General features: G+C 42.2%; 1 protein-coding gene across 13 annotated transcripts in view; it reads left to right on the top strand.

The window, feature by feature from the left end:
• Positions 1-14,914, top strand: part of adgrb1a (adhesion G protein-coupled receptor B1a) — a 169,301-nt gene that overhangs the window by 85,645 nt on the left and 68,742 nt on the right. For all 13 annotated transcript variants that reach the window (XM_069702081.1, XM_069702090.1, XM_069702089.1 and 10 more), the window contains 8 exons: positions 796-960; positions 3,307-3,471; positions 3,621-3,722; positions 3,818-3,924; positions 4,210-4,404; positions 4,736-4,804; positions 5,990-6,098; positions 8,761-8,904. In XM_069702081.1, coding sequence (XP_069558182.1) covers positions 796-960; positions 3,307-3,471; positions 3,621-3,722; positions 3,818-3,924; positions 4,210-4,404; positions 4,736-4,804; positions 5,990-6,098; positions 8,761-8,904 — 1,056 coding nt within the window. The remainder of the gene's footprint in view (positions 1-795; positions 961-3,306; positions 3,472-3,620; positions 3,723-3,817; positions 3,925-4,209; positions 4,405-4,735; positions 4,805-5,989; positions 6,099-8,760; positions 8,905-14,914) is intronic.

Raw genomic sequence — 14,914 nt, 5'->3', positions numbered from 1 at the left:
TACAAAACAATGTAGTAAACAATCATTCAGTGCATTTAGAGTCGCAGCCAATAGTGAATGGAGTCAGTGTGCTTCAAGCAAATCGCACGTTGGATTTCAAACCGCTCAGTCTTGTGTACCAGCTGGGCTGTGTCTAACAATTTCAGCTTACTTTTACTTTCTAAACTCACAACTGACAATCACATGCACTTCACACAGTCAATAGTGGGAATCTGAGAACCTAGCATTATTAAACATTTCTCTTTTCTAAATGTTAAAGCCCAAAATACGGTATATTTACAGCAGGGCTGTGCGCACATGATTTCACTTTGTGATCTCCTCACATCTGAGTGGATCTGATTGTATTTGTCACTAAAAGCACTACAGAAACATACGTGCGGACGAGTTTGACCGTGTAGAAAGTGGAATAAACATAACCATGAATGCACCGCACTTTTCACGGCTACTTCAGCCTTTTTTTGTACAAACCTGCAGAAACTAGGAATGCTTCTGAGAATATTTTGAACATATATTCATAAACAGCTTTGCCTTTGTATGGATTACTTTATTGAATGCATGCTGAACCCTTGAAGCTCGTCTGTACGTTTGTATGTTTTTACAATAATTCAAGATGAACAAAACACCAGTTTTGATCTACATGGCGAAATATTAAATAATGAGCACTGTCTTTTAATTTGCAGTCAAGAAATGCAATTCTTTAGATTAGCATAATAAGACAAAGTACATCAAATACTACAGTTGACGTTCATTCTTTGTGTGCTGTCTTCCTGTTGTTGCGACCGGGGCCACCATCAGTGGATGGAGTCTGGAACGAGTGGTCCAGCTGGAGCACCTGCTCCGCCTCCTGTTCTAATGGGACCATGCAGAGAACCAGGGAGTGCAACGGTCCCTCGTACGGAGGCTCAGAGTGCAGAGGAGAGTGGCTGGAGACTGTCGACTGCTTCCTGGGGGAGTGTCCGGGTACGAGACCCACACACACATAAGGGATCTCACAAAACCAGGGATTTGGTGGTTGGTACCAAGAACAGTAAAATTCTACAATTCTCAAAACCAATTGTGACAAAATAAAATGGAGCTCAACCGTACAAATCTAAATTCAACATCTTTCGAGGGACAAGAGTGGAATACAGCCTCCATCAAATAAAAAAAAGACATTACTGTTAAAGGGTTGGTGGCACAATGGTGCAGTGGTTAGCATTGTCGCCTCGCAGCAAAAAGGTTATGGTTTCAAATCCGGGCCTGGGACTTTCTGTGCAGAGTTTGCATGTTCTCCCTGTGCCTGCGTGGGTTCTCTCCGGGTTCTCCGGCTTCCTCCCACCATCCAAAAACATGCACCTCAGGTTAATTGCTAGTTCTACAAATTGCCCTGAGGTGTGAATGGTCTTTGTTTCCATCTGTCTCTACATCTTGGCCCTGTGATAGACTGGCGACCTGTCCAGGGTGTACCCTGCCTTCGCCCAATGTGAGCTGGGATAGGCTCCAACCCCCCCCCCCCCCCCCCCAATGACCCTGCTCAGGATAAAGCGGGTACAGATAATGGATGGATGGCATTACTGTTAAAGGTGTAATTTGTAAGAACTATATAACATTTCTTTGTACATTAGGGGGCGGTGGTGAGTCACTGTAGCGTTCAGGCAGTCTGTCATCAGGTCAGTTTTACACTAAAGTGCGTGATCTGTTAGATTCTGTGACCTACCGTGTTGGTTACGTTGGTCAAGTTTAGGCATGAGAAGTGAAGGTAAGAATATCAGCTCACAGAATCTGATGGGTCACACATTACTCCATCGGCTCTCAGAGTTTCAGCAGTTTGGTAAAGTTTACATGTCCTCGCCCTGCTGTGCGTAGTTGTTTTATATTGTAAAGTTAGTGTGTATGAATCTGTCATGGATAGACAGGTTGGTGGATAGATCATGTGCTAATTTGACACATCATCACAGCTGTGATAACTGTGTATAGGAATTCAACCTGAACATTTAATGGGACTTAACGGCCTGCTGCACGCTCTCATGCACATTTTGAATCACAAAGAAAACCCGAGAAAGATACAGACACCGACAGAAAAAACGTAAAGGATGTTTTGGTGGTTCGCCACCCAAATGCGGCAGCCCACCAGTCCCACATTGCCAGGACGCCCCGGATGTTCTACTGTTCGGTGCCTTTATCAGTTACTCTCAGTAATAGTGATCTTGTGATCACAAAAATTTAATATTTGTGGCAGCTAGCAATTTTGTAAAATTCTTGCAATCTTTCTGCAAAAACTGTTCATCAAGGCATTTTAACTCCTCATTTACAATCAGCACAGCTCTGCTTCCTCTCATCACCAAAACAAACTCCGTGCTAGTTAACTGGAAATAATGGTAACACGCAGAAAAGCCGGAAGCTTGTGGGAAAAGTGGTCTTATAATTGGACCAAACACTATTTGTTAATTTATGCACACTTCCAGTTGTAAGAGACTGTTTTATTTGTGTGCATACAGTAGGCCTATGTGTTGAATTAATATTGATTAAACAGCATCTGAAGCTCTTATTTTGACCGCAGATGTAGCCTTTCTATTATATATTAGTCACAGACTGTTTGTTCGATAAAGTTACTTCACTTTTAAGAATTCTTTGTAGCTTTGAGCCAAGTGGTTCTCTAAATTCAATAAATAAATAAAAAAATATTAGAACTAAAGTATTTTTGTGATGTGCAGCATGCTACTTGTTAAAACAAAATCTATTTGGCTTGCAGTTCTTTTTAATTCTCCCAAAATTACTGCAAAAAACTCACTTAAAACTCTACAAAGTACATCACAATTTTTTAGAAAATCTAATGCAAAATCAAGCATTTTTGATCACAACAATAAGAAGAAGGGGCTGTTTTATGAGCCATGTTTTGGGCTACACAGCCATCATTTTCATCATTAACAACACCAGAAATGTAGCGAGTTCAGATTGAACTTTTCCCGCCACCAGATGTCTCCAGCGGTGGTTGACTGTTGTTCTGCTGCTGTTTTGCCAAAAGCTGTGGTTTTGTTGTGTTTATTCATCAAAATTAGAAGTTAGAACACACAACTGCTTCATTCTCTGATGTTGGACTAAAGGCAGACTTTACGCTACAGTCACTCACTGTACCATCTTGTGGCACAAAATGACATTACAAGACAAAAACAGGCCGAGCTGGTTAGATAGTTTGAGGTGTCTCCACTGGTTGTTCCAAATGCTCTATGACACCGTTTGCCTTCCGGCTTTCTCGTCTGTATGTGTTTTGTTGTCATGTTGAATTTGTCTTTTATCTAACACTCATGTTTTATTCATCATTGTCAGTGGATGGCAAGTGGCAACCGTGGTCCTTGTGGTCAAGTTGTTCTAAAACCTGTGGAGGAGGGAGTCAGCAGAGAAACAGGATTTGTTATGGGCCCTTTTTTGGAGGGCAGCCGTGCCCTGGAGAACGAGAAGAGGTCCGCCACTGTAATGAAAAGAGATGTCCAGGTTAGTGCACGTGAACGGTTTGATTTAGCAGCCCTGATATATCAGTGCCTGAACCCAGCATTACTTGGAAATATTTTTGACCACTGCTGTGTTTAATGGTTGTGATAGATGCAGTTTTATGACACTCGTATCTGCTTCTCTGTGACCAGAACCTCATGAAATATGTGGCGAGGACAACTTCTCCAACGTCGTTTGGAAGATGACTCCAGCTGGGGATACAGCAGCAGTACGCTGTCCTCCCAACGCCATGGGTGTGCTCGATGGCATGATGCTTTAACAAAGGGTCAAATTGTATATAAAGGCTTCAACACTTTGGTTAACCCTTGTTTCATGTGTTCCCACTCAGGGCTCATCCTGCGCCGCTGCACCCTGGACGATGAGGGCATCGCCTACTGGGAGAATCCCACCTATATGAAATGCATTTCCAATGACTATCGCAGTATACAAACTTTAGTGAGCATCAATCCTTTTTTGTTTTGCACACTCCTGGTAGCGTCAAAGCCAAATAGCCATATCTAGAGATGGATTGTGCCTTTTCGTATATTGTGTCATGGCAGAAAGGTGTAAAATGTAAATAGATTTTAATATTATTTTATACAATATTGTAAAAAGAAAAAAAAAAAAGCCTTTTGGCTGTGTTTTATTGCCAATATCTTCACAAAGACTTGGGGTAAAAGAAATAGACACGCTGTTGTGTTTTTCGCAGTGAAAACTAACAGAGGCCACTTTCTCCTTCAGACTCGGGAACATTTGTCCAAAGCACAGCGCGGCCTTGTGGGAGATGGAGTTTCGGAGGTGATGACCAAACTGAGGGTGACGTCCAGTGATGGGACCAGTTACAGCGGGGATTTGCTGGCCATCTTGGACGTGCTGAAGAACATGACGGAGATCTTCAGGAGGGCATACTACAGCCCCAGCGGTGCAGATATGAGGGTGACCTGATATACGGTTTTACTTGTAGTTCTCGATTTTGTGTTCAATAAATGCTATGATTGTAGTAAACATGAATACTTTTACGATGTTTGATCAAAGTTGACTTTCTTAAATCTTCACACTTTGCAAGTGCACAAAACCTTTTTTCTCTCATGCAAATTCACACACATCCACCTCTGCTGCTACAACTCCATCCAAGGGAAACACTGGAAACACGCAATACAAGAGAAATGCAGACTATTACTAATCTTACCCTGTAAATACCTAAAGGCTTGTCTTTAAAGATTCAAACTGTAACTGAATATGAAAAATGTCCTCTTTGTTTTTTCAGAACTTTGTGCAGTCAGTCAGCAACCTGCTGATGGAGGAGAACAGGGAAAGATGGGAGGAAGCACAACTGGTTAGTATCACCCTCTCTCTAAAACAGAACTTGCACCGCCACCTGTCTGTAATTACATCTTTGACTGAGCGTTGTGTGCAGTAATAATAACTACCCTGAAGCTGTGGAACTGATAACAAAGATGACAAAGACAGATAGACAGCCGGCCCACCTGTGTCTTTTCAGACAGACAGAGGTAAAGGGAAATGTTGACAAGAAATGTTGAAGGATAAAAATAACCACAGCTAATGAGTAACTTAGTTAATGCAAACACCCACTGGTCCATCTGCTCCACTCATCCACCTGTGCATCGCTATCTGTGCCTCCTTCCAGCCTGTTCTCAGGAGTGTCATCATGCAGACAGAAGAACAGTGCTAAATAAAGCAACCTGCTTTCCTCAAAATGCTTCACATGTCTAAAAATAGAAATGACACACTTTGAGCACAAGACGTTTAGTTTTCCAGTGTGGAATGAAAGCCGCTTCTCATTCTCAAGGCGTTAAAAACTGCCTTTCTGTTAAAGGCGTTGGAATCCCAGAAATGGAACCGTGACCACCAGAATGGATGAAGGAAGTTAAGTGATGCAGTAAAAAGAGTGCTAAAGTATCTGTGTGTTGGGAGGATATGGCAGGTGGTTGGATGTCAGTAGCGTTATTTAAGTCCCTAAGACAGACCAAGTTCAAATACATTGATTTTGAGGGCATGTGGAAATAATAAATATTCCATGTATTGCCGAGGGTCCCTTAGAAGGCTGATCTTTGGCCAAGCCATGGCTCAACCAAACTCAAACCTTTATCTTTTAAACTTTCTCAGCATAATTAGATTTGTAACTCAAGCTCAAGGTGTCCTCCCTATTTCAAATGATCCTATCATCGTGGATAAGAGTCTTCACATTAGTAATGTCCGAGCACATTATATTGCATTTTTTGCCCATTCCTAAAGTTTTCATTAATGAAGAAGCCATAGAGTGTATTGCTTATTCTCTCATCAAACTGAATAGGAAGAGCATGATGCACAAACTGTCATTTTAATGTTGGAATGAGAAGCTGAGGCACTAAATCAACATAGGAAGTGATGACACTATTTACCTCAAAGACAGCTTTTCTATAAAAGGCCTTTTGTGTGTCAATGGTTTGAACAGTAGTTCAAAATATTTACCTCAAATCCATAATCCTTTTTCTTTCATTCTCCTTGTCTGTTTTCTCAGCTCGGGCCAAACATCAAAGAGCTGTTCCGTCTGCTGGAGGACTTTGTGGATGTCATCGGCCTGAGGATGAAAGACTTTCAGGACATGTATGAAGTCACCGATAACCTAGGTCAGCCTTATCTCCATTCAGGAGATCTCCACATCTAGCTCTGTTCATCAAAACAAATAAATCACTGCTTTTCTTTCTTTAAAGATTGATCTCCTCCATAACTACAATAGAAATCCATAAAAGTGAAGAGAGGAAGGTTGACCTGATGCTAACCAGACATTTCCTTCTCCTTCAGTCTAAATTCAGCTCCAACAACTATATATGTTCTGTCAGCAAAGAGCCAGTTTCAAGTCTCAATCATATTAACAGCTGATTTTAGCTTGTCATATCAATAACGATGGTTAACACTGTGGCCCTGTGCTTGTGTGGGTTTTCTCTGAGGTGCTCAGGCATACAGCTCTCATGAAACTAATCAGGGCGGGGTAGATTGTCACACATATGGGAACCACACAAGGACACTATGCCCCGCCCACCGATAGCTGAAATTTGACTGCACCCGTGACCTGTCAATCAAAAAAACATGCCCCCAAAATGTTTTTTTTTTCTTTTTTTATGCATAATTTCTCATTAAGGATGGGATTATTTTCAGATGGACCACCAGAAAACTAATAAGGAGGAGTGACTTCAGAATTTATGAACTTTGTATTTCATGACTGAAGTTGAATAGAAGTCTATGGAGCCAGAGCCTTTTTGGAGACAAACCATAGCCGCCCTCTGGCTTTGCAGTTTTTCTGACCCAGAAGCTACGCCCACTTTTACATGAAGTCTATAGCAGAAAGTGAAGTAAACCAAAACACAGGGTGAGCAGTTACATAGTAAAATAGGTAATTTACAAAAATTGAAAGGTAGGACAATAACAGTAACAGAAAGACACTTGCAATACTTTATATTTTGTTTCGCATATTTTCTAGAAAATCGATTAATGTGAGCAAATATTAATGACTTGTTTATTTTCTGTGAATTTACATGTTTAAAGTGTGTTGAAATAAATTAGTGATTAAATATCTTGCTGACTATATCTCAGCCACAGCAATCCCAAATATGGTCATCAGAAATGTTTATGCATATTGCTGTTTTGTTGTCAGTTATTTTAACTCTGTATTGGTTGGGTTTTAATTCACTGTTAATAACCAACATTTTAAAATTTTAAAATACTATTTCTATTAATTTGTTTAGCATAACTGTATTTATATTACAATTAAATTATTTTATAGTTACAAGTAACTGTAATTATTAGGTTAGAAATACAGAAAACCTTTAAATGGTGGTGGTAGCTTCTATGGTTGGTATTAATTATCCCATAGGACTCTCATTAATAATAATAATAACAACAATAATAATAATTTGCATGTATACAGACTACAGATCTGTAACAAGTGTGAGTGAATGTGGCCTGCTGCCAGTGGTGCCAAAGTTTGGACTCAGGATTAGTTCTGGGAATTGTTCTTTCTTTCCAACTGTTTCCCCTAATGGTCAATATCATTGTATCACAGCACAGCGAAATCTCTCCTTCTACAGCATTCTATTTCTGTTCTTCAGTTTTTCAATGAAGAGACCAACCCATGGTGCTGGCCAGCAGGTCTTTAGCTGTGTCTCTGGAGATGTTATACCTTCTTCTGTTGCCCAGTGACTGTAAACACTATACTTTTTTCAAACAGTTGAAAAACAATATAGTGTAGTCATCACAGAGGCGCTGCTGCTCTCCGTGACCTCCAGATAACAACGAGGCACAGTTTGAGTTGAGTCAAGAAGGAGTTTGTAAGAACTGAGGCCAGATGAAAGGTCCCGTTTGTAGCGATGCCACCTCGCCATCTGCAGCCAAATAACCGCCCACACCAGCAGCACACACATCCCTGGGGAGGGCTGACCTCCTCCCCCCTCCCACACCTTAAACACGAGCAAAGCCATGTAAAGAATGCTCTGTCTCCTGCCAACAGCTTGTTAAATCACAGTTTCTTCCTCCAAACTTTTACATGTAGTCAAGTTGTATGAAAAGAAAGAAAGAAAGACGATGTGTTGATAAAATATTAGGAGCATATCCGAATATAACCCAGTACAGTTCAACAGCACCAGAAATTAGAGTCCAAAAGGACCATTTAAATACGTCAACACCTTTCTCAATCAGCTTGAATAACCACTGAACATTATGATCCTTTTGACTGGATCTGGGCTGTTCTATTATAAATGATGTTTTATCTGGTAGTGGTTTTACTGACCACTGATTGGTGTATGTTCCATAAAAACACGTAGATATACAGTGTACAGGATCACAGGACCAGTCAGGAAATTTAGTTTGACGAACTGACAAATGTCTCTCCTGTCCCAAATTCAAACACTTATTAACTACATCTTAAAACTTGCTGAAAACCTCCAATCAAAAGTGTTTCTCAATGATTTGGTCAGATTTGATTGACAGAGGCCTGGAAACAAAAACAAACATTTTGGCAAGAAAGAACTTCTATGACCGCACCTCATGAGTGTTATTGAAATCCACATGACACACAGAGACATCACCTTTTTACCAACACAGTTCTAACAATTTACTGCAGTAAACTGTCTTCTGGGATGGAATGCCGTGTAACATCCGTCGTATGCAGCCTGCAGCAGAGTGGACAGAAGTAGCCGAGTAGAATAGCAACATTTAACATGCAAAGTCCATAACATTAAATAATATTAAGAGTAATGTGTTCAAGATTTTCACTCATTACCATTTCTGTTACAGTTCTGAGCATCCACAAGCGTCCGGTGGTGGGTCACGCAGACATCAGCTTCCCCATGAAGGGCTGGAGGGGCATGGTGGACTGGGCCCGCAACTCAGAGGACAGAGTCACGATCCCCAAGAACATCCTGTCGACTGGCAAGCCAGGTGAGAGCTGCAGGAACTGTGATCTTCGAAACACATTCCCCAAATACTGATTACATCAGGCCTGCCTGCCTTCTGATTGAGAATTTAGAAATGCATGTGTTTGACTGTGTGTGTGTGTGTGTGTGTGTGTGTGTGTGTGTGTGTGTGTGTGTGTGTGTGTGTGTGTGTGTGTGTGTGTGTGTGTGTGTGTGTGTGTGTGTGTGTGTGTGTGTGTGTGTGTGTGTGTGTGTGTGTGTGTGTGTGTGTGTGTGTGTGTGTGTGTCATTAGAGGTCGTGAAGACAAAAAGCAGGAAAAGGGAACAACAGTTGACTTATAACAGTGTTTACTGCCATTAATCTGCAAAACAAAGCACCCCGCTCAGACAAATGCATGCAGAGATGCTTGTATTTAATGTTGCAAATAAAACATGCAGGAGAATAACAAAATCATTTTACATCACCCGCTGTTCAACAGCTGTACAACAAAAAGGCACGTTGTCTTCAATAAAGCCAGAGTAAATTTCATGAAATGTTAATAGAGAACCATCTGCCTTAACACTTTGATTTGATTTACATACTTATTTGTGGCTCACAGACAAAGAGAGTTATATAACACTTTGGGACAGAGCAAGCACACAAGAAGCGTTATATGTGTTTATTGCTGCCTTCCTTTATGTTTACTCATTTTTTTTCAAATTGAATACCTTTAGCTTGATCAGATGAAATTAACTTATTTTGGTGTCTAGGTTCTGTTTGTCTGATAGGAATTTTTAAGTATTGTCTACATTGTAGACTAAATTATTGAATAATTAATCAACGGTATTTCTTAGAAATGGAGATTTCCATCATGCCTTTCACAGACGATGGAGTTTTTGAAGTTGTAACCTCTGAACCTACAATGTCCCAAGGATGAAACTATCTCCTGTACAACTGAGCAAACGGCATCTACTGAGCTGCATTATGAGATGTCACCGAACGTTTAGGAAAAAGACATTATGTAGACCTTAAATGAAGATTTTTTTTTCACCACTTAAGTTATATATATATATATATGTGTATATATATAGATTTAATTCCACATTTAAAAAAACTGCTAACTTCAGTTGGTAACAGCTGCAAAACTGTGAGGCCAAACTGAACAACCTGGAGCTCCATGGACAAAAGACACTGAACAGTTTAACATACAATAAGTCTCTCTGTTGCGATACTCAGGCCAGAGTGACATTCGGAAAAAAACGTTCAAAACTGTTTCATCAAAGCAGTGAATTAGAGAGTAAATAACAGACGTATTACAATGGGTCAGTATAACACTGATGTCGAACATGTTTCTAAAAGTTATCTCCTCCATCTCTACCAATATAAATATAATATATAGAAATATTGCACAAAAATGATTTATCCAGTTTAGACATAAAAGGAGGCTTCTTCATTAAATATGTCACATTCAGCAACCTTCTAAAAACAGTCCCGGTTCCCTGTACAGGAACCTTCAGGGTGGAAAGGGTTAACAAAGAGTAGAGTTCTCTATCTGTGGAGTATACTGACTGTATATGTGTGCTGCAAAAATGTATTTCCTTCTTCAAAACGTCAGCACGCTTTCTCAAATGCATATTGACGTATCTAGCCATGCACTTATTATGATGCTCAGGTTTTGAGATAGAAACACTGTTTATCCAGGCAGAAGCTGTGGCAACACGCTATGCAAGTTAGCGCAGAGGTTTTTCTCTCCAGTTTCATCCCTCAGCTCCTCCTGGGGAAATCCCAACATATTCCACAAGCCAAAAAGTAATACACTGCATAATCTTGCCAAAGTATGGGGAGACTGGGCTTCTCACAACGTGGACATACACAGGAAAGGGTGTAAACGGCACCCTTATTAGATGCTAAGGATGAGCCCAGCCACCCTGTGAAAGGAACTCATTTCAGCCACGTGCCATTTATGTCGACGGTCACATTTGGGTCTCTCCTTGTAGCTCATGACCATAGGTGAGGCTCAAAATGTAGATGAATGGGTAAATTCAGGGTCCTTCAGGCTTTCTCTCCATCACAACACTGGTACAATTAGTGCTGACATCACATCAATCTGCTTATGTTGCACTTTGAATTTACTTATTTTTTCATGGTTTTCAGTGCTGCAATCACAATTTTATTCACCTTCAAAACTCCCCAAGAGTGTTGGAGAAATAGTGTTGGCAGAAAGTTCAAGACTATAACTCAAAACTATGAAAACTGAAACTTAAATTTCGGCACTGGAGATGAAGTGTCGAGATTTAGTTGAGAGTCTTTTTAGGAAAAGTTATAATACTGGGCACTTCTCTCTTCTCCTTGTGGATCTGAGTAAAATGTCTTCAGCTGTGATACTGGACCGAGGATTCATGACCTTTGTCCTTCTCACAGTTACTGCTGACACAACCAGCTGAGCTCGACCCTTGTCTGCAGGCAGGTGGTAGGCACACACTTGTCAGTGGCGGGAGAGTTATTTGTCAGCCGGGATGTTTTTCGACCACTAAAGACAGCCTTGTACTGCTAGCATGCTAATGAGGCCGTCACTCCTAATCAGGAGTCAACAGGAGCCAATCAGGAGCAATTAGTGACAATTTCCTCCCCAGCTGGGAGAAGTGTCTCCACTATGGCAATGTCACACCAGCAAGCCAGCCCTGTTTTTGCACACAGCTTGGACTTGCTTACATGGATTAAAATGGCTCTCTGATGCCTTGGTTACGTTGACTTATTAGTGCCTTCTCACGTCTCTTGAAATGTTCTGGAACGAGCTGTTTTTTGATGTCCTTAAAAAGAAAAACTACAAATTGCATGCTCTGTAGCCAACAAAAGAAGAGAGAGAAATGTGTTTTTTGAATATGAAATGGAACAGCGCTGGAGGCTACAGGCAGAATTGGAATTACCTCCTCTTTGAATTGTACAAACAGAACAACAATCACTTACAATTAAACTCACTGGGAGACAAACAACAAATGCATCCAATTTAGTATACGAGTGTTATGTGGCGGGTGTTTTTCCAGGACCCAAATGCAAGCTCACAGACTCGAGGTATAAGTTCCAAAGTACAGTCTTTATTGTAAAAAACAAACAAAAAACAAACAAACCAAAAGGTGGCACCGATCGTGTCCACTTGCGTCCAGTCGGGAGGGCAACTCGACCGACAGCTCCAGGGGGACACGGCTGACAGGGCAGCCGGCAGACCAGCGGAAGGGACGGCGTCAACAATCCTCCGAGCCGGGAGGGTGATCGGGGGCAAAACGGAGGAAAAAACTGGACTCCTGACAATGAGGATAAATACATTATTGCTTAGTTGGATCTATATGTAGTTAGTTTAAATATTAAAATTATTTAAATAACTTATGACAAAAGAAAAAAAAAGCAAACTTTTAGGTTTATTTAATTCCCTATGAGGCAACTCTGGGAAATTACAGTTTAACATTCATTAGGTAGGTAGGTAGGTAGGTATTTACTTTATTAATCCCCGAGGGGAATTTTTTTTTTGCTACAGCAGCATACATACAGAAGCAATAAGACAATAATAGAAACAATAGAATAAAATAATAATGGAATAGAATAGAATAATATAATAATAGAAAAGCAATAAAATAAAATAGTAGTAAATAGCAGTAAAAAATATAATTATAAAATATAAAATGCACAGTATATACAGTACATTATATATCTATATATATTATATACAACAAACCAAGAAACAGTCAACATATATATATATATATATATATATATATATATATATATATACATGTATATATATACAGTACAGTATATATCTATATATATAATATACAAACAAACCAAGAAACACAGTCAACAGTGTTATTGTACTGTGATGGATTTTGCCAGAGGTGAGTTATTGTAAAGTCTTATTGCGGTCGGCAGGAATGATCTCCTGTATCTGGAATGATCTCCTGTATCTGTCCTTGTGACAGCGGAGCTGGAGGAGTCTTTTGGAGAAAGTGCTCCGCTGTCCCTGCAGCAGGTGGTTGAGAGGGTGGACAGGATTATCCAATATGGATAATAGTTTGTTCAGCGTCCTCCTCTCCACCACCTTTTCCAGACTGTCCAGTTTGTAGCCGATGATGGAGCCGGCCTTCTTAACCAGCTTGTTGAGTTTGTTGGTGTCACCGGCTCCAATGCTGCTCCCCCAGCAGACCACAGCGAAGTACAAAGCACTGGCCACAACAGACTGGTAGAACATCTCCAACATCTTGCTGCACACATTGAAGGATCGAAGTTTCCTCAAGAAAAAGAGTCGACTCATCACCTTCTTGTAGACAGCATTGATGTTGGTCTTCCAGTTCAGTCTGTTGTCGATGGACACACCCAGGTACTTGTACTCCTCAACCATGTCCACCTCCTCTCCCAGAACTCTCAGCGGTTGTGGAGCCGTCGTCTTCCTCCTGAAGTCGACCACCATCTCTCTGGTCTTGGCCACGTTCAGGAGCAGGTGGTTTCTTCCCGCCCACTCCACAAAGTCCTCCACTACTGCCCTGTACTCGTCCTCCCGTCCATCCCTTATACATCCCACCATGGCAGAGTCATCAGAGAACTTCTGCAGATGTCTTGACTCTGAGTTATACTGGAAGTCAGTTGTGTATAAGGTGAACAGGAAGGGAGACAGAACAGTTCCCTGAGGAGCTCCAGTACCACTGACCACCGTATCAGACAGCACACTGCCCAGACGGACAAACTGTGGTCTACCTGTCAGGTAGTCAGTGATCCAGGAGACGGTGGACATGTCCACCCCCACCCCCACCACCCGCAGCTTCTCACTCAGTAGCAGTGGTTGGATGGTGTTGAATGCACTGGAGAAATCAAAGAAAGTGATTCTCACAGAGTCACCAGTTCCATCCAGGTGAGACTGAGCTCGTTGCAGCAGGTAGATGATGGCGTCGTCCACTCCCACATGAGGCTGGTATGCAAATTGCAGAGGGTCCAGAGAAGATTTCACCAGCGGCCTGAGGTGGGCCAAGACCAGCCTCTCCAGCACCTTCATCACATGAGATGTGAGGGCAACCGGTCGGTAGTCATTGAGGGCAGATGGAGTCTTCTTCTTGGGGACAGGAACCAGACAGGACGTCTCCCACAGCACCGGGACCTCCTCCTGCTTCAGGCTCAGGTTGAAGAGGTGTTGTAGGACCTCAGCCAGCTGGACGGCGCAGGTCTTCAGGACCCCGGGGCTGATGCCGTCAGGTCCTGCAGCCTTGCGCTGGTGGATTCTCTCCAGCTGTCTCCTAACCTGGCCAGTCGTCACAGAGAGGGGGAGGGGGGGTCAAGGTGTCGATGGAGGAAGAGCCCTTTGAGATTGAGGGCTCTATGCAGTTCACCAGTGGGGCAGAGGGGGGAGGGGGGAGGCAGCAGAGGTGTTTTGGAGGTGTGAGGTGTGGAGGAGACAGATGAGGGTGGTGAACTAAACCTGTTGAAGAAACAGTTTAGTTCATTGTTCCTCTCCAGGTTCCCCCTGGTTGTTCCTCTCCAGGTTCCCCCTGGTTGTTCCTCTCCAGGTTCCCCCTGGTTGTCTCTCTCTCCCTTTGAACCCAGTAATCTCCTTCACACCTCCCTCACGTTGTTCTGCTGGAGTTTGGCCTCCAGCTTCCTCCTGTAGGAGTCCTTGCACTCCCTGAGCTTCTCCTTCAGGTGGCGCTGCACTCTCCTGAGCTCGTCCCTGTCCCCAGACCTGAAGGCTGCTTTCTTCTGATTAAGAAGAACTTTCAGGTCACTGGTGATCCACGGTTTGTTGTTGGGGAAGCATTTTACAGTCCGGGATGGTACGGTGGTGTGTTCACAGAATTTGATGTATTCTGTGATGCAGTCCGTCCTGCTGTTGATGTCCTCCCCATGTGGTCCACACAGCACATTCCAGTCCGTGGACTCAAAGCAGTCCTGCAGGGCGTCTTTAGCCTCCTGTGTCCACCTCCTCACAGTCCTGGTGGTCACAGGCTGCCTCTGCACCAGGGGGACATACCTGGGAGTCAGCAGGACCAGGTTGTGGTCTGATCTACCAAGGGGG

The sequence above is a fragment of the Brachyistius frenatus genome, unplaced genomic scaffold, assembly GCF_029030835.1.
Source record: "Brachyistius frenatus isolate BFR_SWC_R1_liver_20210118 unplaced genomic scaffold, ASM2903083v1 Contig_40, whole genome shotgun sequence".
In the NCBI taxonomy this organism is placed as follows: Eukaryota; Metazoa; Chordata; class Actinopteri; family Embiotocidae; genus Brachyistius; species Brachyistius frenatus.
The sequence above is the reverse complement of the archived record's forward strand: the minus strand, read 5'-3'. Positions and strand labels throughout refer to the sequence as shown.